General features: G+C 37.1%; 1 protein-coding gene across 2 annotated transcripts in view; it reads right to left on the bottom strand.

Annotated features, from left to right (window-relative positions):
- Positions 1-5,810: 5,810 nt before the first annotated feature.
- SOS1 (SOS Ras/Rac guanine nucleotide exchange factor 1) overlaps positions 5,811-27,007 on the bottom strand; it is a 146,875-nt gene continuing 125,678 nt past the window's right edge. Inside the window, exons 18-23 of one of the 2 annotated variants that reach the window (XM_025354085.1) lie at positions 21,778-21,950; positions 21,447-21,563; positions 19,577-19,841; positions 13,511-13,555; positions 11,709-11,827; positions 5,811-10,578 (exon numbers count right to left, since the gene is read on the bottom strand). In XM_025354085.1, the coding sequence (XP_025209870.1) occupies positions 10,087-10,578; positions 11,709-11,827; positions 13,511-13,555; positions 19,577-19,841; positions 21,447-21,563; positions 21,778-21,950 (1,211 nt within the window). In that variant the 3' untranslated portion in view covers positions 5,811-10,086. The remainder of the gene's footprint in view (positions 10,579-11,708; positions 11,828-13,510; positions 13,556-19,576; positions 19,842-21,446; positions 21,564-21,777; positions 21,951-27,007) is intronic. The other variant, XM_025354086.1, reaches the window with a different exon arrangement.

Genomic DNA, 27,007 nt, shown 5'->3' on the forward strand with positions numbered 1-27,007 from the left:
ACACAGTATTCCCAAATATTGCTTTATGTGAAACTCTTCTGTTTTAACTTGTCTACAGTGAAATTCCAAACTTCTTGATTTGACATCCAAGGCTTGCTCTCTTCAGTAGGCTCTTTCTTTCTGGCTACCATCTCATATTTTTCAGAGTCCTAGGTGAACTGACTTACCTCGAGTAAACTGGGTTTTTACCGTTTCCCAGTCAGCCATGCACCTTGCCCAGCCTCACTCTTGCTTCTTGCCCTTTCTACAGTTCCTTTGTCTCTGCCAATCTTAAGACCCAGTTTAAGTCTCTTCATCTTTTTGTGACTTCTTGTGGTGTAACTTGTTTATTATCTTTTTATGTGTTTGTCATATATTCCCAGTAAGAATGCGAGTCCCCTCAAGGGCAGGAACTATGCCATATATTTTTAAATTCCTTTCCACCTCTAGAAGACTACATAGTAGGTGCTCAATAAGTAGCCGATGCCAACATTAATGGTGGTGCTTTAATAAGTAGAGAGCTACAGAAAATAATTTTTACTCTTAATTTGACAGAGAATTCAGTTAATACTCTACCTCCCTGCCTTTTTTTTTTTAAGAAAAAATATCAGTCACGAAGGAAATATAGTTGCCTTCAGAAGCAGTTAAAGGCATCACTGCCACTTTCACAGCATCTAGCATTAGAAAACATCTCTCCAATTAAAAAAAGAAAGGTCATAGCTCACTGCAGCCTCAAACTTCTCAAGCAATCCTCCTGCCTCAGCCTCCTGAGTAGCTAGGACTATGGGTGTGCACCACCACACCTGGCTGATTTAAAAATTTTGTAGAGACAAGGTCTCACTATGTTGCCCAGGCTGGTCTCAAACTCCTGGGCTCCAGCCATCCTCCCTCTTCAGCCTCCCAAAGGGCTGGGATTACAGGTGTGGGCCACCAGGCCTGTAATGTTATGTTGCATTACATTAAATAATGCATGGATGGAGCAGTGTGGAAAAGAACTTGACAATGACTACATCTGTGACCTCCAGCCCTCTGGAGAAGTGCACTTTACATAGGACCACAGATGTCTTTGAGAAGTATTTGGATTGATAATCAGAAAGAAGCACTCTACCAAAAGATGAAGTAGGTATTTTGTACAGGCTAGGAGTTGCAATAGGCCTTTTCTACAGTCTTGCGAGGTCAGTATATATAGGCCCAAGCAAGGACTGTCCTTCTCTGACTACAGAATTGGAGCCTTTGAGAACCAAGGATTTGTGGACCAATACTCTAGGGTTCTCCCCAGTGGGCTGTTTCATCCCATAAGAAATAGTTTATCTGGGACCTGAAACTAGAACATCAGGGAAACCCTTTGAGCAGTGTTTTCTATAGCACCTCATGTCTCATTTCCTCACTGCCTTTAAGTCTTAACTAATACATCACCTCCATGAGGGCACTTGTAGAAAATGCAGATTCCTGGGCACCACTGCAGTCCCACTGTATTAGAATATCTGGAGGTGGGGTCCCGGAATCTGCATTTTTAAACTTTTAGGTTCGGGGTACATGTGCAGGGTTGTTATATGGTAAATTGTATGTCATGGGGGTTCGGTTTACAGATTATTTTGTCACCTAGGTAATAAGCATAGGACCTGATAGGTAGTTTCCCAAAGGAATCTGCATTTTAATGCAGTCCTGCGAGTCATTTTCCCACTGAAATTTTAGAGATACCACCTATTAGACCAATAAATAGTACGATATAGTATGTAAGTTTCAGCACTCAGATTCTATTCATAGATTGGATTTTAAAACAGAATAAAGAACTCATTATCTTGAGATACAGAAAACAAATTGTTCGTTGAAACCCAGTGAGTATTTTTGTAGTCGTAATTATCTGTGACCTTTACTATCACACACAGTAAGATTCTGATTTAAGAATATACATATGCACATCATTACTCTATAAATTGGTAAAATTGACTGTATATTCCAGATAACCAATTGCATGCACTTAGAAAAATGACAGATTTTTCTGCATCAAGTTGTATCATGAAATTAGGTCTAGTTTTCAGATTAAACTTTTTCTTGAAACATCACCATTGATAACTTTCTGCCTGAGCCTAGAAAAATAATGCTTTTGGTAAGGCTGGGATTCTCTTATCCTGAAGGTTCATTTGGAGGTGTGAGAGCAGCATTATCAGCATCTGAGCAGCCTGGTATTTATAGTCTATGGGCCAGTGAGTCTCAGCTGGTGGGGATGGGTTGGGAGGAAAGGAAGGGAGAGGTACAGTTTTTCAAATAGGGATATGGGTTAAAAGAAGGTTGAGAAAACTGATGGAGACCTATATATTTTAAGGGCATAAAATAGAAATTGATGTGTAACACTACAGCTGAGTTTTAAATATAGAACATAAAGGGATGAATTTAGGCAATGCTAAAAGTATCTTCGTGGGAGACTGTCAGATGTTCAAAATAATCACAACTTTTATTCCCAAACCAAGTAACTTTAAAATTTGTTGTTTTCCAAGAGCTTAGTATATACATAATCTTTAATGTCATCTAAACTTGTTCCTTATCTACAAAACAGAGATTTTTATTCCTTCTTGCCTCATTCCCTGAATTAGTAGCAGTAAATGCTCTTCTTACAAAGAAAACTGAATGTGTTGGATTTCGTCTCATGTATGTAAGCCTATCTATCTGAAGATATTAATAGGATCTACTGTAAAGGACTGTTGGTAGATACCATCTGTGCTTCTTTCTCTTCTCATTATCACATTTTTCTTTTCAACTGGGACAAACCCTTCAGCATACAAACATGTTCTTATTTCTCCCATCTTTAAAGCAAAAGAAATCCTCTCTTGACGGTTCTAGCTATGCCCCAGTTTTCTGCTTCCCTTTCATAAAACTTCAAAGAGGAAACTTCTCCAGTTCCTCTCTTGCCACTCTTGATCAAACGAGGGCCCAGGCTTTTGCCCACACCACTGAACTGCTTGTGTCAAGATCACCAGTGACTTCCACATTGTCAAACAAAAGGTCCCTTCTCAGTCATCTTACTCTACCAAGTAGCATTTGACAGGCTGATCACGTCCTCCCATCTTAACTAGGCCTCAAAGACACAACATACTCATGGTTTTCGTTTTTCTTCGCTGGGAGTTTCTTCTTGGTCTCCTTGCTGATTCCCCATCTCCACTCCCCACCTTTTTTCTTTTTTCTTTTTTTAATTTTTTTATTTTAGAGATAGGATCTCTGTGTTGCCCAGGCTGGAGTGCAGTGGCTACTCACAGGCACGATCATAGCTCACTGTAACCTCGAACTCCTGGGCTCAAGTGATCCTTTCGCCTCAGCCTCCAGAGTAGCTGGTGCTACCAGGCCTGGCTTGTCCCCCTTCTTTTAACATTAGAATCCCCCAGGGCTCTCCTTTGCTTAGAGCTCTTCTTTTTCTAGTCTATACGCAGTTCCTTTGTGATTTTATCCAGTCTGCTAGCTTTAATATCTTTATGAAAGTGACTCCCAATTTACTATCTTTAGCCTATTCTCCCAAACTCCAGACTAACATCTTCAACTGCCTCCTTGACATCTCTTAAGATGTCTAATATATTTATTGAACTTAGTGTGTCCAAGCCTGCTTCAGTCGTATGTTCCCCACCTCAGTTAATGGTAAATTTATCCTTCCAGTTGCTCTGGCAAAAACGTTGAAGTCATCTTTAACAATTCTGTTTTTCTTACACCTCACAGTCTATCAGCATATTGGCTGTCTTTCAAACATATCTAGGCCCTGACCTCTTCTTAGCACCTTCACTGCTATCACCCTGGTCCAAGCCATTTTCTATTGGGTAAGCCTCCCTGTTCCCACTATTTTATTCTCAACAGGGCAGCCAGAGTGCTCCTGTTAAAATGTAAATCAGATCTTGTCACTGGTTACTCTGCCACTAAGAAGTCAAAGTCATTACAAGGGCTTTTAAAGCCTTAAGTGAGCTCTGTCAAACCTCTGATGGCATCTCCTTCTATTCTGTCCACATTTATTCTTCTCCAGATACAAGCAGCGTCACTCTTCCTCACATACCAAGTACGCTCCTCCTGCCTCTGGGCTTTTCACTGGCTGTTCCCTGTGACTTGACATAGTCTTCTCCCAGATTTATGCATGTCTTGTTCCCCCACCTCTTCCAAGTCTATTAATGTCATCTCTATGAGGCAGGCTTCTGACCATCCCATTTAAATTTCACCTCCCCTGGACTCCACATTCCCAGTCACCATATCCTTTTTTGTTCATAAGTGAAAACATTCGAATGTATAATATACTTATTTTATTATGCTTACTACTTTTAATATACTTATTTTATTATGCTTACTACTTTTTATTGTCTGCATCTCCTCACTAGATTATAAACCCCATGATGACATATACTTTTGCCTGTTTTGTTTATTGCCATATTCCTAGTATCAGAATTGTACTTGGAAGAATAAATATTTGTTGAATGCTGAATAGTCAGATGGGCCCTTATCAAATGCCCTTATCAAATGCTTATAACCTAAGGTCACTCAGAACTAATTTAAGTGATGATAAACAGCAAAGGAAGTCATATAGTAAAGAGTCAAATTATGAGGGCTTCAGGATAAGCAACCAACCTCTTAAAAGATACCTAAAAGCCAGTAAGCTTTGACAGTGCATCCCTCGTAACTTTAGTTAGCATTTACTAAGCACCTACTCTGTGAAAGACATGTGCTTTACACATATTACCTTTAAACCTCATAATAGACTCAAACAATAGATCTGTTAACCTCCTTGTATTGATGAGAAACAGATTAAATAACTTCTGCAAAGTCACTCATGTAATAAGTAGTGGAACCAGAAGGTGAACACAGACATAATTCCAAAGCACCTGCTTGTTTCTATCACATTGATTCTTCCTTTTCTTGATGAGTTACTGAGGTAGAGAAATTAGCTTTTACATGGGCTATAGTTTTTCTTGCCTCCAGTAAGAATCAAGAGTCCCAAAATGTTAGAATGGCCATAAACTACTTTTTTGGAATTGTACTCTATATTGAAGCCGTCCATCCCTCTGGACACCATGTGCACCTATCAGCAAGAAGGCAGGCTTAACTATGGACTGTACCAAACAGACTGATCTGCGATGACCTAAGAGGATTAAAATAAGTGAAAAAGCACATCACCAGGTTATAGCTCAAAAGAAGTGACATTTCAAGAGAAAATTCAGAATCAAGTTTAATAAAAACATTATTTTCCTATAGCTATTAAATTGATTACCTAGAATATACTCGATAATTCATGCTTGGACTGCCACATGGCTAAGTCATCTCACTTCTCCAGGCCTCATCTACCTTAATTTTTACATCATGGGATTGGCCCTCTAAGGATTCATCAATTTTTACATCCTGTAGTTCACACTGAATGACAGTACATTTGCATCATTCTTTAGTTACAACCTTAAACTCATATTTTCACGCCAAGCCTAGAAAGAATTGCTAAAGGTCAGGCTACCTCATTCCAGCAGATCTCAGCAAAAGCTGCCTGTCAGGGAACGTGATATCTCAAAATTTCTTTTATGGAATACAAATGCCTTAGCACTCTGAAACTTCATCCAGGTGACACCCAAGGTCATTTTAAATTACTAATTTTCATCCCAAAGGCCTCCCACTCACTACAATCAGCAGATTTGACACAGAGGCAAATATGGAACTTCTTTTATCCTTTTATAACTAGATACAGGAAAAAGTGCCTCCAAAGAAAGACCACAATAAAATGCAAAATATTTCTATATGGCATATATGAGCTAAATGAGAATCACTAATGATTTCAAAAATACTGCCCTCTAAAATAAATACATGCAAAAATAATACACTTGTGGGCTATGTAAGGCATTTTTCTTTATTATTTTTCAGTTTATCTTAGTAATGCCAGAAAAATAACAGCCGTTATTTTCACTTTAAATGCAAACCAAATACTGCTGCACACAGAGTACAAAGATTACCTATGAACATGGTTAGGTACAAAGGCCATATTAGATGTATAGACCACACTTTGTTCTTACATCAAAGTAAGACCGACAGAGCAATTTTTTTGACAATTATTTTAGCAAATAACCGTGCTACTAAACAAAGGCAAATACACATATATACACAAACACGTCTCAACTAAAATTATACATGTCACTTTGACAACCAAATTCTCTGGTGGTTTCACCAGATATTTGCACCCCAAAGTTCCCTGCCCAAATCCCGCCCCCAAATGCTGACTTGATCTGAAGAAAAAAATTAGAGATGTTCTTAATTAAAGGCACATTTGGCAGCTACTGAAAGTGGCATGCATCTGGCACAGGTGCGCTCTCCCTAAGCCACACCACATGTACCTTCCATCTGTTATGCATCTTGTTTCTTTGAGTGGTAGTCCAATGTGACCCACCGTTAGCTAACTTGCTTTATAATTCTGCAGCAATTGGCTACTTAATGCACTATTTTCATTAAAGGCAAAAGGGAAATTTGCTCACAGTCGACAGAAAATGCACTTTACGGTGTCAAAAATGGAAAATAAGGCATGGAATTTACTAAACAAGTTACAAGTGCTTTTGTTGTTTAGATTTATAATATAGACTTCATGCTTAAGTAGAGCTCAGAATATTTCATTGGCTCATGTATAAGGGATTATGAAATAATTTTAACAGTAATGAGATGTTTCAAAGAAGAAAAATATTGAATAAAGTCATCATGTTCCCTTATAAATAACTTTACTGCATAATTCTTTCAGCCAAACCAATATTAACCTTGTGATGTTTATTTACTGGTAAAGATTAATGTGCAATACAACAGGACCTATACTTGTGTAGTCACACAATATATGTTAAAAGAATAAGTAAACCTGTTCACAGCAGCAGAATACCAAGAAATAAATGGTTAAACTGTTTCTTTCTAAATCTGAAGGAACAAAAAGGTTTTCCTCAATATGTACAACATAATAAATTGGGACACTCCTCCTATTTTGCTGAGCCACTTAAAAATCTGAATCTAAGCTGTCATTAGAAGACAAACAATGAAATACAAGATTAAAGTAAGCTAAACTTGAGAATTAAGATCATGACCATAAATACCAACTAATTTTTGGTTTACATAAGGTAATTTTTGATTTATGGAGGGAAAAAAACCTTTAAGAATTTAGAATCAATATAGCCTCCAGCTGACATAGTAATTGTTCTCTGGGCTGTTGTTGACTGTAGTATTAGTGTGGCATGCTCTTTGTCAAATTCAGATCCATTAAAGCATCCTTGAGTTGTTAAGAGAATAGTAACCTACTAAACATAATTTGATGCCCAACAACCTTTAATTAAGCAAACTCTCAATGTATGCTTCCTGATAATGTGTAGTCTTAAAATACGTCAGCCTTGAAATATTTTCATTTCTAAGAGAAATGTTCCACATTTTGGAATGTGGTTAACAAAAAGTCATGCTGCATTTACCCCCTTTGTAATGTCCAGGATTCAAAAGCAGAATTTTGTAATGATGCATTTATCTCCTCTGCCATTTCTGGTCCCTGATTAAATATATTTTCATTACTACAAGGATAAATTTGTCAACTAGTTAATGTTTCATATTGAGAGGAAGGCAAGGATACCGTTTTCTCACCTCCACCTAAGGGCATTCAATTGGAATTTTTCTAATCAGTTACCACTGCAGAAAATATTTTTACCCAAATGTCACGGTTCAGAATAAAATATCCTCCATCCACAATACATATAAAACTGTTGCACAGTGAAGTGGTCTCCTAGAACCATGGGGTGGAAGAATAGTTCCCTTTGGGAGAAATAAGATTAGAACTTCAAATTTGAGTTTTTCCTCTTTATAGACTAGATAGGTTGAAAAGGGGTTATCACCTTATTGAAGGCTAACACATTAGCCGAAGACATACTGAATGGGATCCAATGTGACTTTTACCAGGTTCTCATTTGGAATGGGCCTGGGGCAATTAAAAAGAGAAGTAATCCATGAGACATAAAAAGAGAAATCCTAGGGACAATGAGGCTGGCCCAGTAAAAAGTCCTGGGAGATTCTGGACTATGTATCATGATTAGTTGTAGTGGCACTAGTAAGTTGGCTTACATAAATACTGTTGAGTGGATGGTCTTAGGGACAGTTTGCATCCAAGAGGAGATTTGAAATTAAATTTTTAGGACACTTTTCAAAGAAGAAATATTTTATAAAGAGAAAAATGGCTACCATCATAGGAATGGTACAATATTGAACAAAAAGGATTCAACTCTAACAAATAAATAAGAAAATAGGATAGACTGCTTAATGACGGTGCAGTTAACATACCTTCTGGTCTTAAAGGACTACATACTGTACTATCGTGATGTACATTTTGCGCTCTAATAAATATCATAGGAAATTATTAAAGTACTAGGTTCCCACCGTGTTGCAGCACTTCTACAAATGTCTCTTAATAGCGTGGTTAACAGAATTGCTGAAATGTTGCTTCATTATTCAGAGGATACATGCAGATGCTGATGAACCAGATAACTCTCTAAGGATGGAATACTGCACATTTCACAGACATTATAGTGGAGATTAATAAAATGTTTTCTCTTCAACAAGGTGCATGCATTTCAGTCACAGTATTTGTTAGACTCAGAAGAACAGTACATACGCTTTATGAATAATCCATATGATGATAGTAATGATGCAGGTAGATGTTCTATCATGAATAGTTTTGATAAAGCAGAAAACCTCAAGCAAGGTAGAATGTTCAATATAAACCTTAACACACTGTATACATGTTGCTTAGGAACTTAAAACTTACAAAGTTCTGCTTAAAAGATACCCATCCTATTCTAACCAAGTATCTTCCTATATGCCAAGCTGTGACTTTAGATCACTCTTTAAGATTAATACATATATCCAGAACTAGAAACCAAGGCGTACCACAAAACGTGCTTTTATGTTTAGTGTTTTTGTGTGTTTTTCAACTAAAAGAAATAAGAATCAACCATTTTCTTCATATAATAATTTAATATATGCCAGCCAAACAAAGTATTTGTATCTTTATTCAATTAAATTAAAACAGACCTGCCAGGTATATTATATAACATTCACTATATACATATGATTTAGGCAATGCAAGATAATTCTAGATATGCGGATTACTCAACTATGAGTAAAACATGAGCGGTGTCAGTGATGCCCAGCAAGTGCTCCTTTTCACATTGGGTGTCTGCATTTCCATGGTATGGTTAGAGGGATAGCTACGAGCCATGACATGGACTACCAGTAAACTTTTGTGGGAGAAGGAGGGAAAATGACAATCTAGCATAGATTAACAGTCTCCTAAATGCAAATAGAATACTTGACAGTTATGTTTTTTTAAAAAGTTCTTCTGTCATGTTAATGACACAAAACTTCTTTTTTGAAGGCAACACCACCACATTTTGTTTGGGTGTGTGGGGACAGGTGGGGAATGCTCTTAAAATTGGTATAATTATTCCTAAAAAAACAACAACAACAAAAAAGTACCTCTTTGGTGAAGCCTCGGTACCCATTCAGTTCACCGTAATAATCTGTAAACAGGACTGTAGTACAGTGCCGGGCCTTGATTTCAACAAGGTCAGGTACCACAGCCTTTCCTCACAGTCCTTTGAGTGATTTTTAAGAAAATATTCTGAAGTAGAAGAGTAAAGCAAAGGAAAACAAAGGAAGATATTAAGATCCCTGTTTACATTTTTTTTTTAAAAGTGCATAATTTGAATTACAAAAACTGTCATCATGTGGGCCTGCTGGACACTAGACTGTGTTTTCCATCCCTTTAATGATCACTTCACAAAAGATCACTTCACAAACACTTCCCAAAAAGAGGACTCCTGCCTATTGGCCAGAAAAAGTCCCTTTATGATTTTCAGGTGCAATCAGTTGTCCAATTCCTCTAGGTCAGTCTTTCCATATTCTAAACTGGAATACCATTTCCATTTTATAATTACATCTAGGTTAAAATTCATTGTCTTATACTGCATCTTGAAGAAGAGTCGTTAGTGTTTGGAGTTCTCATTTTAACTCCTCAGTGCTGGCACGTTCAGTGCATCCATTGCCAGCAATGGATTTGGGGCCAGGAAAATATACATCCCAGTACAGAGGAACTCAAGAAGAATGGGCATTCTCCAACAGTGGTGGTCCATCTCTGTGCATGGATGGGTGTGTGTGCTCCCTTTTGTAAGTTTTTGGAGGGAGTTTAGGGATATGTTGAGAAGTGCTTTGTCGTGGAGGAACAGGCGGCCCAGCAATGGAATGAAGGTCCACTTCTTGTGTCAATGGTGGTGATGGCAGATGCCTTCTTGTGCCGTGAGGAGAAGGTGTTTGAGGAGGAGGTGGTGTAAAGGGGGATGGGCTGTTTGGGAAGAAGGCATTGCCATGGTCACTTTTTTTGCCCAAAGGGGGAGGTTGGAGATGTAGTGGTGAGCTTGAGAAAACATCAGGTGTCCTCACAGGTTCTCGTGGTGGTAATAAGGGAGGGCTTTCAGGAGGGTCTGAGATAGAGGTCCGGTCTGATATTGAATATCGTGGTGAATAGGCTTTTGATGTGGGTTGCCTAGGAGGAATGGCTGGGGGGCTGTCCAAATGCTTAGACATAATCTAACAAATGAAAAGAAGAATAAAATACACATTTATTAATAAATTTATGAAGTATCATGACTATAAGAATTAAGTTGGGGTTTTCAAACATGCTATTGGCAGGATGCTAAGTGTCGAACAGGGAGTTTTGCCGTATGTTTCCTTTGTAATTAAAAAAAATTTTTTTGAGACAAGGCCTTGCTCTATTGCCCAGACTGGAGTACAGTGGTGCAATCATGGCTCACTGTAGCCTCAACTTCCTGGGCTCAAGTGATCCCCCGACCTCAGCATCCCAAGCAGCAAGGACCACCATGGCTGGCTAATTTTTTCATTTTTTGTAGTCAAGGTCTTGCTCTGTTGCCAAGGCTGGCATGTGTTTTAAATGGGAGGTTCTGCCAATTCATAGAAAAAAAAAGTTTGCCAAAGTTTTTACTTAAATTTTTTTCCTCAAAATTTTGTTGTTTGCTACTGCTTACTGACTTAGCTTATCAATCAATCAAAGATCATTTCTAATTTAGCATAAATTGCCTATTTTATAATTTTAAATTAACTATATTAACATTCATGAAGTTCTACAAAGAGTGTCTTGTCTTGACTTACCCTGGTGCTCTGCACTCTGGACAGCTTAAGAACTAATGCGTTAAGTTAACAGCTGGCCCCCCCGCCAAAAAAAGTAAGTAGAAATAGCTATTTTGAGCCTTTAGGGTCTCTTCCAAATCCAGAATTTTCAATGAAAACTCCATTTAAAAGTATGTCAAATTTACTACAGATAAGTAAATTTTAGCATATGTCAAGATACAGTTTGACTTATAATGTGTCTTCATACAAAGCTTCAGGACTTTATGTTTTTAAAGAACTGCTTGAAACCAAATTTCTCTTACTTTATAGATTAAAACTTATTTTGTTTTTTTTCTGAAAATAACCATAGCCTTAGGTTTACAAGGGTCTTGAATGCATACCAAAAAACTACCTTCAGAAGAAAAGAAACATTACTGCATGCTAAATCTATATGTAATCCTTATTTAAACTATTAAGCCTATATACTCTGAAATGTTAACTTATTCCAGTGAGAACTAAACTAGACATAAGCAGTTTATTATAATGTAACTGTAATGATTCCAATTTCTACATAACAAGATTTCTTACTTTACCTTAGATGGTGAAGATTCTGCTGGGGCAGATTCTGGTCGTCTTCGTGGAGGAACAGGAGGAGGGACAGGCACTTCATCAGTGCCTTTGGTTAAACTTATAGATGATACAGAAGCAGATCCTGTAGGATGTTAAATTTTTAAGAAAAAATTCACAGGAATTTTATTTCATTTATTTATCTTGAAAAGTCTTAGCTGGAAATTGCTTATGATTAAAAGTAATGTGTAGAAATACCAAAAGCAGTTCAGTAAACCAATACCCAATAGTATTTCATTAAAGCAAACTGCCATAAAAGCATGCAGACATTTTTTAGCAGAATATTTAGAAAAAAGCTGCCTAAGGTATTCTGTTATTTTGCCTGAACAAAATAACATTCCTGTGGTTACTCTATTATTGAAATTTTTAATTGGGTCTGATTCTTAGATGTCTGGGAGAAAATGAGCTACTGAAAATCTTTGGAATGGTAATTTTTAGACTCTATACTGGGTTCATTTTTTTCTTTGATTTTATTAGAATTTATAGAACTTCCCCACCTTACTGGATAGTCCCTGGGAATAGAGTTTGTGCTCTTAACCACTCTTTCCAATGTCTCTCCCTAGCATTTCTCTCAAAGGATGCAAGGGAAAGAATTATAGTGTCTAGGTGAGGGGCCTCTCCTTATTTTGTTTAGTTATAGGCTCTCCTTTGCCTGTAAGCAAAAAGAGGCTCATTATACTCTAAATCCAAATACTTTTAACGGTGATGGCACTATTCAAGACAATGGAGGCAGCCCTGACAATGAAAGCAGAAATTACACTAAAATCTAGTGAATCTGATTTAAGAATAAGTTGGTGAAATGGCACAAAAAGGTAAGTAAAGCTACTAATTGGAACCTCTCTTACAGACATTTATGGTTAACAAGAACATAAGGTAGGCATATAAATTTACACTTCGGAAAACAACACTTAGGTTAGTTGTTAGTTGATACCCACTATAAAAAAAGATGTGAAAAAAATAAACCATCATTCAAAATTATACTTGGCAGTTTTTTTCCCTTTAAGCATTAAGCTTTTTATTTTGTCATATGTTGTAACAATATAGAACTTAAAGAGTACTTTGTGTACTGATATTATTCAAATGATCAACATTTTGATCACCTACCTTTTTTCTTAAGAATATACAGTTAATTCAGCTTGTAACTAGTATTTTCCATTGTATACATTTTGAAATTACTTGTATGAAAGGATAGCAAAAAAAAAAATTAATTAGCTTAAAATAATTAAAATAGTGGAATTTAGTGAATTTAGTTTACCTTAAAATTAAAATGGAACTTTATTTTATCAGTATTTAGGCTATACTTTGAATAATTACAATTATAAGAAAGTTCTTCTAAAGTCAAAAACAGTTGTTTATAATCTGTCTGGCCATCAGGCTAAGTATATTTTGTGATTTAGAAACTGCATAGCTGCCAGCATTCCCATACGCGCATGCATGCTCTTGCTTTTTTTTTTTTTTCAGAGTTGAGCATTAAAATATATTTAGAACTCTATAGTTGGAAAAAAGAAATGGTTAAATGTGGAAGCCACTTATTTAATATGTTCTTTTAAGAGAGAAACAAGGTTTTATAAAAAGCATGAAAAATATATAAATGTAAGCAAATCACTTATGATCAAAAGATAGCACAAGTGAAGGCCTCACTTCTAGGACGTTGCAAGCAAGGTACCAATGCTGCCAGGCCCAAGAAGAGTTTAGCAGGAAAGGGTACACTCGGTTTGATTTTTAAAGCCAAAGCAAGAATTATGAGTCTTAAACCAAATATACTAACTTGGGCCATGGGGCAGTGTAACTTGGATAAAGACGGTATCATTGCCTGTGAAAGGAAACAAGAAAAAGTAGATTTTTTTTCTTTCATTGATATGTTCAACTCATCTGCAAAAATCTGTATTATGATGAAAATGTTGTCATTCTAGTTTGAAAGAATGCTGTAACAGTTTATAGTAAAACCTCATTACTACTTTTGAGAAGAAAAAACTATCATATTGGGAATTTAAAAGATTCCTTTTAGCTTTACTTGATTTCATAATTATTAAATGAAAAACATTCATAAAAAAAAATCCTATATTACTGAAAGACTTTTTCAAATGTAGAAACCCAATTCAAGCAAAAAGTTCAGCTGGATGTATATAAATATGCCATTTACTAAAGCTTATTTTGAAAAGTCAAATTTGTGAAACAAGTAATAAATTTATTTTATATAAGTTGAAAAATAAAGTTACTAATTATATGTCTTTCAAAAATGTTCTTGGGGTGTACAACAGTCTCATCACAAAATAACTAGCACTTTGGATATAAAACAAGCTTGAAAGTGATATAGGGTTTTTCCTTTTATAGCCATAAACATTTTTTTTAAGTTATTAAACATTTGGTGCCTAGACTCATTTTACATAGGAAATTCTGATAAATTTAAATTTAGAAAGTCAAATTTCAACAATATTAATTATTTTAAGAAAAAAATCGAAAATCAAAAGCGAAAGCCCCAAGAGCATCGAAGTAGGAAAATTGAGACAAAAGGCTAAATGATTTATAGTGATTCTAAATCAATATAATTGTTTCTGTTACACTGTCTCATATTAACAACATATGGAACAGATAACGTTATAACATCCAAGAGACTAAAATAATACTAGACTGTGCTGATTTTTTAAAACTTCAGATTTCTTTTTTCTTTTTTTGCACAATAGGCAATCCCTCACATAATTTGGAACATTAAGTTTATTCAAGCATATTTGGTCAGAAGGAGGATAATCTCACATTTCAGATTTAGCTGGCATGACTTCTGTTAACTTGTTTATATAGATACGGTAGTCTGATTTTCTAGCAGCAGCCCTAATTTCAAATAATCTATTCCATTATTTAATTTCCATTAAATACTGATATTTATTTGGAACCTGTGATTCCTAAGTGTAGCAATCCAGCTAATTCTAATACTACCTTTCAGAAGATTAAAATTAATTTTTTATACTCTGAAATTACATGAGGCTGTTGCTCTGCCAATGATTTTCTTCCCTGTTAGCCACCTATAATTGAAGACTGCCTGGTTGTAAAAGGGAGCCAGAGATCTGATGTAATAGAGATTAAAGGAGTATCTAGCGCTAGCGTTTACCCACTTATGTATGTCCCACTTTTCTTGGAAAAGAAAATCTCCTGGAGATATGCCTCAAGAACATGATAGTACACTTAATACAATACAGGAATAGGAGTAAAATCAAAACACAAAGCTCATGATTGTTAAAACTGTAGTCTTTCTGAAAAAATAATTATACATATGCATGCACACTTGTGTACACAGATGTAAACTTGGCTTTGAGTATATATATATAGAGCACAGGCTTAGACTCATGCATTTGGTAAATTTAGGGCACTAGTGGTTTGGTCTTATTGCCTGGAAAATACTATAAAAATTCTTTTAGAATTTTACATGCTCTAATCAAGAAATATATGCTAGAAATTCTTGTCAGATACTGAGCAAATTTACTGATAATGACTTAGGAGTGAAATCTAATTAATTTAAAAAACACTATTAATTTATTAAGCATAATCTCAGATGACAAATGGTCCTCAATCTTAGCTGTACGTTAGAATCCTATGGGAAGTTTTTAAAAAATACTGATACCAAGTACCAATGCCAGTCTAGTGTAGGCTGGGCCTACTTTTTTTTTTTTTTTTTTGAGACAGAGTCTCGCTCTGTCGCCCAGGCTGGAATACAGTGGCCGGATCTCAGCTCACTGCAAGCTCTGCCTCCTGGGTTTACGCCATTCTCCTGCCTCAGCCTCCCGAGTAGCTGGGACTACAGGTGCCCGCCATCACGCCTGGCTAGTTTTTTGTATTTTTTAGTAGAGATGGGGTTTCACCGTGTTAGCCAGGATGGTCTCGATCTCCTGACCTCATGATCCGCCTGTCTCGGCCTCCCAAAGTGCTGGGATTACAGGCTTGAGCCACCGCGCCCGACCCATATTTTTTTTAAGCTCGTCAACAGATTATATTATACAGTCAGGGTTGAAACCACTCTTAAAGATACTCCCCAGTTTATAAAGGAGTCATTCTTGATAGAAACAAGCATTTTCCTATAGGAAAAAAAAAAGGTATGATAGATAACTTCTTAAACTCACAAAAGCCTGGTAAATGCAAATATATTTGGGATTAGAAACTCATCACCTTACACCAATCTTCCAGGAGGAAAAGCCTTGTGTATCAGCTTGACATACTTGTAATACATTCTTTTTGTTGTTAGAGTCCCCTAAGGGGTAGAGATAGAGAAGTCAGACTTCTGACTCCCTTTTATGACCAGGCAATCTTCAAACAGGAAGGTAACAAGAGCATTTCATCATTTTCTCCTCTCTATTACAGCAGCAGAAACAAGTAGTGAGCCAGTGGTCTTTTCTCTTTTCCCAGCAACTGTCATCATTACCTCAAAGGTGGACCTGGCCAGGGCAAGGTGTGGAATAGGGCTTTGAATGTATATGTGGTAGCACTAAGTATGTGGCCACTTCTCTGCCGTGTCTTTACCACAACGCTTTCCATGACCACTCTTGCCCATTCTGAGGTCATCTTTCTATAAGCCTCTCCAGTATTTATGTCTTCATCACATTTTTAGCATTTAACTGTGAATCTCTTTGTACTATGATTATTTTTAATCTCTCAGTAAGACTGCAAGCTTTCCCATGAAGACGTGTAAGTGTTTAGCAAGGAGTAAGATATGCAGCAGATACTGGCTGAAAGAATAATTATAGGTTTAAAAGTAGATTATTTTGGGAAAAAACCATAAGAGTAAAAAAAGAATAGTATTATAACTGATAAAACAAAATTCTAGTCAAACTTTGCCGTTTGAATAACTTAAACAGTGGAACTTTGTACTGCTTTGTATTGAGTAGAATATGTTGGGATGACATATGACTGCAGTCAAGGCAGTTCTTTTCTGCCAGGCCCTGAGGGAAACAAGGAAGTAGGTATTCACTCTGGTGGCAAACCAGTGGGTAGCAAGTTGGAGGCTCTGGGTGATCCTCTGGCACTCGCAGATCTATTAGGCCAAAGTGAAGACAAAAGCACGTGGAGGAGACCTTTAATACACCAAGGCAGCTGACAGGTTTTAAGTAAGGGATGAGCAGAACACATGGGTGACTTTATATTATGCTGGTTATTTGATTTCAAAATCAGTTATTTTCAGTTTTTAATCAAAAACAAAGGGAGTAGTAATAGGGTTTTTCTTTATCATAAACAGAGAGAAATTGAGAAAACCCTCAAGTCTCAGATTACAAAGCCTAACTCCTGAAACAATGTTTTCTCCAGCTGTCAAGCTGTTAAAATTAATACTGTTAACTTAATACTATTATAACCATAACAAAGCAGGATCCAGAGCACTGCATTCTAGAATGATTTCTTCTTCGCTGTTTAGCTAGTCATTTAACGATTCAGCACTAGTAGAGAATTTAATATGCCCATCTCCTGTTTTTCCACCACTTTCATTTTTAGCTACTTAAACAAAGAGAAGTAGAATTTGCAATTGATGGCTTTTATGTGGCTTCAATAATTCACTTATTTGAGAATCCTTAATGATGTAGACCTATAGCTGTCTGCTCTAGGGGAAAAATCCTGCAGTTAAATGGGTCAGAATAAATAATGATTTTAAGTCAGATATACTGAAAAGGTGCTGGTTTCATTTCATTACTTAATTTAGGGGGTTGGCAAGTTGGGGAGAATAAATGGGAATCTTTTTTTACTTGGTGTCTATTTGAACTTATCAAATATATCTGACAGCTTACTATGTGTGTCACATGACTCTACGGCAGGGCACAGTGGCTCGTCTATAATCCCAGCACTTTGGAAGGTTAAGGCAGGAGGTTTGTTTGAGGCCAGAAGTTTGAGATCAGCCTTGGCAACACAGCGAGACCCTATCTCTACCAAAAATTTTATAAAATTAAAAAAAAAAATGACTCCATGACTTTCAGTCACCAAATAATGCCAAGTCATAGTATTCTCAAGACAAATCCACTTTATTTATTTTGAGACAGGGTCTCATTCTGTTGCCCAGGCTGGAATGCAGTGGCATGATCACAGCTCACTGCAGCCTCAAACTCTTGGGCTCAAGCGGTCCTCCCACTTCAGCCTCCCAAGTAGCTGGGACTACAGGTGTATACCACCACTCGCAGCTAATTTTTTTATTTTTTAGGAGAGATGGGGTCTCGCTGTGTTGCCCAGGCTGATCTCAAAGTCCTGGCCTCAAGTGATTTTCCCACCTTGGCCTTCCAAAGTGTTGAGATTACAGGTGTGAGCCACCATGCCCAGCCCAAATATACTTTAGATAGCCCAAAGACAACAAAGACTACTGGGTAACTACAAATGTATGTATACTACAGGAATAAACAAATAGGATTCTGGACTACATTTTGAAATAATATACTACCAAAGAATTATTTTAAGTATATTTTTAGTTACATTTCTTCCAACTGAGAGAATCTTAAAAATCAAATTTGACCCCCAGAAGGCACAGAAAAAGTATTTTATCTTAAATCAGAAAGCTAATTAGCCGAGTGGGATGACAAATCAGAAATTCTAACTTCGAGGTTAGTGCTTCTCAACCTCCTCCCCCATAATAATATCATGCTGCCTCTAGTATTAGATTCTAGTATGTCAAATATTAGGGGGAACTTGATTAGCACATCGAGCTGAGACAGCCAACGGCAAGAGCATGTGGAAATGGTCATGGTGATCTAGATTGAAAAGGTAGCCTTTCAAAAGATGACCTGTATAGTCTGGCAACCACTAGCCACATGTGATTACTGAGCATCTGATTGTGGCTTGTCTGAACTGAGATGTGCTGTAAGTGTAAAATGCACACTGGATTTTAAAGATTTGGAACAAAAAAAGGGAATGTAAAATATCTCAATCATAAATTTTTATATTGATTTCATGTTGACATGACAATATTTCTGATATGCTGGGTTAAATAAAATGTATTAAAGTCATTTTTGCTTTTTCTAATGTGGCTACTAGACATCTGAAGTTATACATGTGGCTCACATATTTCTACAGAATAGTGCTGGTTTAGAAATAAGAGGTGGATAAGCAGTAGTGTGCAGTCTGTGAGATTTGTTTTGCTGCACTGAAAAGCATAGACAGTGTATTAGCAACCAATATATACCATTAGGGGACCACTGGGTAGACAAAAAGGGCTTACATCTGATACATTACAAAATTAAAAGCTACTAAAGAATTTGGTGGGGAGTAGATGGTGTACCCTGGCTAGTATTCAAATACATGTTAAGTATCCTTTATCTGAAATGCTTGGGACCAAAAGTGTTTTGGATTTCAGAATATTACATCATACTTACTGGTTTAGCATCCCTAATCGAAAAATCTGAACTCTTCTAATGAGCATTTCCTTTCAGCGTCATGTTGACACTCAAAAAGTTTTGGGTTTTAGAACATTTTGGATTTTGGATTAGGGACATTCAGCCTGTATAATAATTTTGGAGCCAGGCAGCATTTGAAACATGGGACTAAAATTACTTGCAGATTTTAAGAGTGATCTTAGTTTCCTCTGGATAAGAGGAATGCATTTGCAAAGCTCAAATGAAATTTAAGCTGCCAATTTTACCACTAGGCCTTTCATTAAAGTATAATAAATTTAAAGAGGGCTGTTCCAGCAGATTTTTAAGAAATTTCAAGTTGGTGGAGCTTAGAATTTGTCTTATATTTTTATAATGTTATCTTTTGAAAAGGCATTTGACTCATCTACAAGTTCACACATACACAAAAATAACAAATTCTTTTTTACCTCTAGCATGTATAATACTAACAAATACCTTAATGCACTTAGAATTTTTGCACCTACTTGAGTGAAAAGGGCTCGAATGATCGGAATCAAATACACTGCAAACATCTGTGGTACTGGAAGCACCAGAAGCAGGCGGAGGTGTTAACGGTGTTCTTGGAGAATTTGGTGCAGATGCTGTACTTTCTGTTTCACTTTCAGGGATCCTACTATAACTAATTTTCCTTGGCTCCTGCTGCAGAGGTGTGGGATGCCTCATGGTACCTGGTCTTGGGTTTGATGGACGAACACCAGGAGATTTTAGGGGATAGCTATATTTTTTTGGCTGTAGACATATCAAAAGAAACACAATACTTTAAATACTGTAGTAGAAAGGAAGGTTTTTCTATATGTGCCTGGTAAAATTCAGCTAATATATAGGAAAATCATAATTCACTAATAAGGACATAATTATTCAAATAAAAGTAGAAAATTTAAAGCGTTAACATTCTATTTTGCTAAAGCCCTGGGTATCTAAATTGTTAAAGAATGCATTTCTTTAAATAACTAAGTTTTAGTCCTGTAAATACTAGAGTATTTGTTATTTTAATATATTTGGGTGGAAGTTTTTCTAAAATGTATTGTGTATTTCCCTGGTTTTTAAAACAGACTATTTTGAGCAAATTTAACTTTGCTGAAAAGCCAGGATCATCACTGTGAATTACAATACCTTCCTATTCTGTAATACAGTGATGCCATCAGGACCATTTGAGATACTTACAAATGCATTAAATTGCCCAATTTTCATTTGTGTATATGTATGTATGTTCTATTGCATTTTCCTTGCAATAAAACTCATTTCTCAGTGCTATATCAGAGTGCTTCGTTGGAGCAGATTATATACCTATTTCTCATTTTCTATTTTTAATCCAGCTTATTAAAAACTGAACAAGGGCTTGAGAAATGTTGCTGTCAGGCAATTGCATACACTTTAATTAAAAGACATTATGTGATTTATCTTGGTTACTTAGAAGCCATCTATGTTTAATTCAGGATTCTTGACTTTTTTTTTTTTTTTTGAGACGAGTCTTGCTCTGTCTCCCAGGCTGGAGCTGGACAGCCGTGGCACGATCTTGGCTCACTGCAACCTCTGCCTCCCGGGTTCAAGTGATTCTTCTGCCTCAGCCTCCCAAGTGGCTGGGACTGTAGGCACTCGCCACCATGCTCGGCTAAGTTTTGTACTTCATTAGAGACAGGGTTTTCACCATGTTGGCCAGGTTGGTCTCAAACTCCTGACCTCAGGTGATCCACCCACCTCGGCTTCCCAAAGTGTTGGGATTACAGGCACGAGCCACCGCACCTGGCAGACTTTTGGCTTTTTTATGAACAAGAGAGTACACAGTCAAATCAGTGAGTTTGTGATTCTGTACATAAATTTGGCTGGGCATTGACAAATAATGAAAAACAATGGAAACTTTATTTTCCCAAGAAAGTATTGTTAGCAAAACTTGGTATTTTATGGCTAATGATTCATGGTTGAAAGTTGTAATAAGTCATTACTTTTAAAATGTCATAAGTAGATATATTTGTTATAAGTGAATTCATATAAATTCATTAAATTTCCTGTCTTTAAAATCTTAAATAACATTTTTTGGGGTAAAAAAATTAAAAACTTATATAATATTTGCTCAATTTCATCATCTTTAATATCAGGATTTACTCAAATTAATATTAACATTCATTTATTTGGAAACAAGTGGGATGCTCCTGGACATAATTATTAAGTACTTTTTCATTACTTTTAACTATCACATGTATACTTCATCCCTGAATACCTTTATGGAAAACTAATCTATATAACACATATGGTAGTAATGATATCACCAGATGTAGATGACAACTGAAAAAAGTATTTAACTGTAAAATAAATATGAAGATAACAAATGCTTACAAATCTTGGGAGAGGCTTAGGGTTTCGTGGTTCTATTTCTAGGGATTTGTTGAAAAGATAATCTGTAAATTCTTTTTCCATGCTGTTTCCCATCGGATTCAAGTTTTCAAAGAATCTCTAAAATAAATGCAAAGAAAAAAATATTAATATTAAAAATTATAAATTCAGTTTGAAATTCATGGAAAGTTAAGAAAACATTTAATACAAGTAAATTTGAATTATTTCTTTTAAGGTTTAGTTTACTTTTTCTCCCCTATAAAATAAACCTGCCTTTTATTAGGTAGTTTATAAACTTAATCAGAAGTATGAATCTTTAAATAATTCAACTTACTTTGATATCTGATTCTACTCGTAAACAGTAAGGCTGATTTTGGTACTGCTGGATCTCTCCTGTTATTTCTGCTACTTTCCTCCTTTTGCTAAAGTTTATAAGCTCTTTTCCATGTCTTTTTAGGACCTCAGGGTTGCCTTCTTCTGTTTTCAAGATATTAGTGAGATAAATTCCTAGAAGATATAAAGGAATGATTTCAAGGATAAAGAAGGAAAATGCAAGTTTTTTTCCTGTTTCATTAATTGTGGGTATTACACTGTACCATCTCAATTGCCATAACAAAAGAACCAAGGCTCAGATTTCCATGATACGAAAAATAGCAGCTTAAGAGAAAGTATCTGTGAAAGACTTAAATTTTATAAACATCCAAGAAAAAGGGAGGGAGGCCAAGTTTAATAAAATTAATAGATTTGTTAGGAAGAATAATCAATCTGACATACCCCCTCCAAACCATTGTTATTTGCTATAAATCAGTTTTATTAAAGGAACTTTAAGAATAACTTCGTCACTAATGACACATAATTTTTGGCAAATAGGAAAAATACTAAATTCAGAGGATCATAGCTTCTGCTTAGTCAGCTCTGACGGCCCCACAAGAGGTTGTTATGATTTGCAATTGAGAAGTAGTACTATTTGGATAGGCTTATTCATGGAAATGTGGAAGGTTTTGCAAGCCTGTCAAATGCAGGACTGCATACAATTTATGTAAATTCTGGTCTTCAGTAGTTTCTAGACTTTGTGGCAACCTGGTAATTGATTTCCTGTTTCCCCATCACTACAGTTGTACACTGGACGAGGAGGAGAATGAACAAAATAACAGGCACTTTCTCTTCTAGCATAAAGGCTCTGGAACCAGTTCTGCTGCTTTCTTTGTGTGTGATCTTATTAGTATTTTTTTATATTTTATATTTTTTATTTTTTGAGATGGAGTCTCACTCTGTCTCCCAGGCTAGAGTGCAATGGCACAATCTTGGTTCACTGCAATCTCCGCTTCCTGGGTTCAAGTGATTCTCCTGTCTCAGCCTCCCGAGTAGCTGGGATTACAGGCATGTGCCACCACACCCAGCTAATTTTTGTATTTTTAGTAGAGATAGGGTTTCACCATGTTGGCCAGGCTGGTCTGGAACTCCTGACCTCAGGTGATCCACCCACCTTGGCCTCCCAAAGTGCTGGGATTATAGGCATGAGTCACCGCGACCAGCCTGTGTGTGATCTTGTGCAAATTGCTTAATTCGTCTCTCTGTGCCTGTTTTTCTCATCTGTAAAGTGAGGATGGGAGAGTTGCTGTGAGAAACAAATGAGTGAATATATGTATGAGCTTAGAATAGAGCCTGATAAAAGTTAAGTATTAATTAGCCATGGTTGTGATTGTTGATGCTGTTGTTGCATCTTGCCCTAATATTATGCTTCTACCTTTTCCCCTAAAGTACTGATTATGATGCTTTGGGGAGAAAAAAGGAGTGTGAATATCTGAGTTCGTTCACTCCCCACACATGTAGGGATTCTCTGCTGTACGCCAGTCCTGCATTAGGTACTGCAGGTACAAAGATGAGGAAGACCTCCAGCAGTCCAGTGCTTAAGGAGTTCCTGACCTCAGGGATCCAGAGCTTTGAACTGTTGGCTACTACAGTATAATTTGCTAAGTGCTACATACTAGGAGGTGCTATATTAGTAGTAATGCATAAGATGCTATGAGAGCAAAAAGGAGGCATTCTGTCTTGAGCTGGGAGAATTAGAAAAAGCAACACAGATGAGATAATGCTTAGAATAAGTCTCAAAAAATGAGAAGTGTAATGAGTAGAAGAGCAGTCTAAGCAAAGCAGCAATGTGTATAAAGGCACTGATTCATGATGAAGCTTGCTTGAAAGACATATATAGAGATAATTTGCTCTTTAGTATGGCTAGACCACAGGGGTTTGGTGTGTGGGGTAGGGAAAGAGTGGCAGGGTATGAGGATAGACATAGGCAAGGGCTGGGTTTGTACTTCAAAATGCTTTTGTGGTAGAGGCATACCACAGAAATCTTTGGCCACATCCTTGGAAGGATCCAAATCAATATTAAACAGATCAGCAATAATGAAATCTAACTGACATCAATGCCTGTTTGGTTTTTAAAAGGATCCAGTTATTAAGTGCGTTAGTTACTTGGTTATTTCTCAGCACCTAGGCTATGCGTGATGATACATTCATTAAGACAAAGTGACTGTATGTTCTAGTAAGCACAGGCTTTTTTATTTTCACATCTGCCTGTCATTTGGCTTTTACTTTCAGCCATTTGTACTCTCCTCTACACAAGTTGCATGATCCACTCAGCTCAGTGTTCAGTCTGACAAACATGTCCATAAGAATATGCATTTCAGTGGCAGCCCAAATCAACCTTGGTCACAAACTGATGGCCCATCTGTGAAGAGTTTTAGGTGTTAGCACTGGGACTGGGTCATGAAGTGCCTTTTGTTAAATAGCTTAACTTTTATCTAGGAGATAATTAGGGAATTATAAGGATCTTTGTTTGCATTCTAGAAGGATTACTATAGTTGTACTATGAAGCCAGATGGGTTGGAAGGAGTTAAGAGCAGTTAGTAGGCTAACAATAGTCCTGGTGAGATGATGAGGGCTGCCCTAGTATCTATGGGGATAACTGGGAGTGGATAAATTTAAGAGGTAGACTCCCCAAGAACTGATTAACTGGTTTGGGGAGGAAACGGGGGCAGTGGGAATGAAGACTCACAGCTTTGTTCTTGAAAGCACACTTGAATGAAGTTGTGAAAATGCTTATAAGTAGCACTTCGGTACAGTTCGGGATGAAATTTGGAAATTATTTTATGCCTAACTGATGGCTAGCTAAAAGAACAAATGATCACAGCAGTGGTGTCCCAACTTTGATCTTACGCTGCATCAGTAAAAAATATTTAAGCACATATCCTCACTTTCTCCTTATATACACATATATAGTTTAATAAAAACATAGCATATATGTATGTATGTATAGCATAAACCTGAGAATTATATACTAGTAAAGCTTAGTTTTTTTTTATGTTTTAAAAAATACATAAATAGAAAGTCTAGTTATTCCTGTACGTCAATACATCATTTAACATACCCTACCTCTGGAGGCAGCTCTTCTAGGGAAAAGGGAAAACAGAGCATTATGACAAAGAAGAAGGCTGACGTTTCACCTTTTTGCTGTTGTCTTTCCCATCCTTCCCAGGACAAAGCTGCTAAGGATTCTAGGCTTCTATAGTATTTGTCCACACTTCAATCTACACTTTTCTGCAATACAGTGTTATACTTACTACACAGTGCTGTGACTTACTTCTGTGCTCTTTCAAGGGAGCAGAAACTATGGAACTGTATCTTATTTGTCTATGCTTAGCATGTAGCCTGGGGCATAACACATAGGGGCATTCAACAAATGTTTTTGACTGAATGAAGAAGTATATTATTTCAAAATAGAAGAGAGGCATTTAATAGATAGGCCAGGATATGAGAATCAATTCTAAAATAGCTGGAAAGCAAGAATGGAGACAAAGCAAATTTACACATAACAGAAGGAGGACACAAGATCAGAGTTGTGTAAAAGCAAAGGGCAAAGTCAATGCTAAAGGCTTGGATGTTTGATGACAAACCTGATTAAGGTACATCCTTTTACCTTAGAAAAAATTCTATTTTTGAGACAGAGTCTCGCCTCATCACCCAGGCTGGAGTACAGTGGTGTGATCTCGGCTCACTGCAACCTCTGCCTCCTGGGTTCAAGCAATTCTTCTGCCTCTGCCTCCTGAGTAGCTGGGACTACAGGAATTGTACCACCATGCCTGGCTAACTTTTGTATTTTTAGTAGAGATGGGGTTTTGCCATGTTGGCCAGGCTGGTCTCGAACTCCTGGCCCCAAGCAATTCACTCACCTCAACCTCTCAAAGTGCTGGGATTACAGGCGTGAGCCACTGCGCCCAGCTGAAAAAATTCATTTCTTAGCCCATCTATCCATTCTACCTATCAGAATATTTTAGTTTATGGAGAAAAACTGTGTTATAGACCTGAGACATCTGGCAGAGCATTAGAAGGAGTAACTGCCCTACTTTTATTTTGTAAATGGTGGTAGTGCCAGCAAAAGATGGGAATAATGCTGGTAAAATAATAGAGGAAGTATCAGGTACTATCTCTGACCCTCCCCCAAAGAAGGGGTTTGAAAACCAGTATCCAGAATTTAGGAAAAGAATCTGGAAGGAGTTTCTATAAACTACCATATAGACAGGATGGAATTCAGAAGCAGCAATAACATCTGGCTTTACACTGGGTCAGAACTATACAAAAGGCTGTCTAACTCCAGAGACTGATAACTTTTAACTTACGAATAGCAAAGACAGGGCACCAAAACTGACCAGGGTCAGTTGTAGATAAACTACCTTAAAGGAGCAGAAGCTCAGTAACTAGGAAGATGAGCAAGAAGAAAGAGGTACAAAGGCTGGCAGATAGCTGTACCTATTAAACTTTGTGTGCCTATCAAACTACCTACATGTTTGTATTCACTCAAGAAATCACACAGCTCACCTTAAAACACCTTATGAAATCATACTCTAAAGTAGGTCTGAAACTTCCTTCATTCATTTAAAAACATGTTATGGCCGGGTGCGGTGGCTCACACCTGTAATCCTAGCACTTTGGGAGGCTGAGGCGGGTGGATCGCCTGAGGTCAGGAGTTTGAGACCAGCCTGGCCAGCCTGACCAACATGGTGAAACCTCATCTCTAGTAAAAATGCAAAAATTAGCCGGCCGTGGTGGTGGGCGTGGTGGTGGGTGCCTGTAATCCCAGCTACTTGGAAGGCTGAGGCAGGAGAATCGCTTGAACCCGGGAGGCAGAGGTGGCAGTGAGCCGAGATCGCACCACTGCACTCCAGCCTGGGCAATAAAAGCGAGACTCTGTCTCAAAAAAAAAAGAGAGAACATGTTATGAAGATCCGTTAAGTTTATAAAGATCTTAGAGAAGAATGGACAGTTTCAGCTTGTATGAATAAATACCCGCAATTAGGATGACAGAGGAGCAGGGGCCAAATAGTGAGTCAGTGAATGGGTCCTGAGGTTTCTTTTCATGTCTGTGTACCAGAGACCACAGGACATCATAAGTAGCATGACTATAGGCTAGGTGAGCATAGTGACTGTGTATTTTTCACTTTTCTAAGCACCTGACGTAGTCCTGGTACTTAGTAGGTATTCAAGAAATACACGTTGACAGA

Source organism: Theropithecus gelada, chromosome 13, assembly GCF_003255815.1.
Source record: "Theropithecus gelada isolate Dixy chromosome 13, Tgel_1.0, whole genome shotgun sequence".
In the NCBI taxonomy this organism is placed as follows: Eukaryota; Metazoa; Chordata; class Mammalia; order Primates; family Cercopithecidae; genus Theropithecus; species Theropithecus gelada.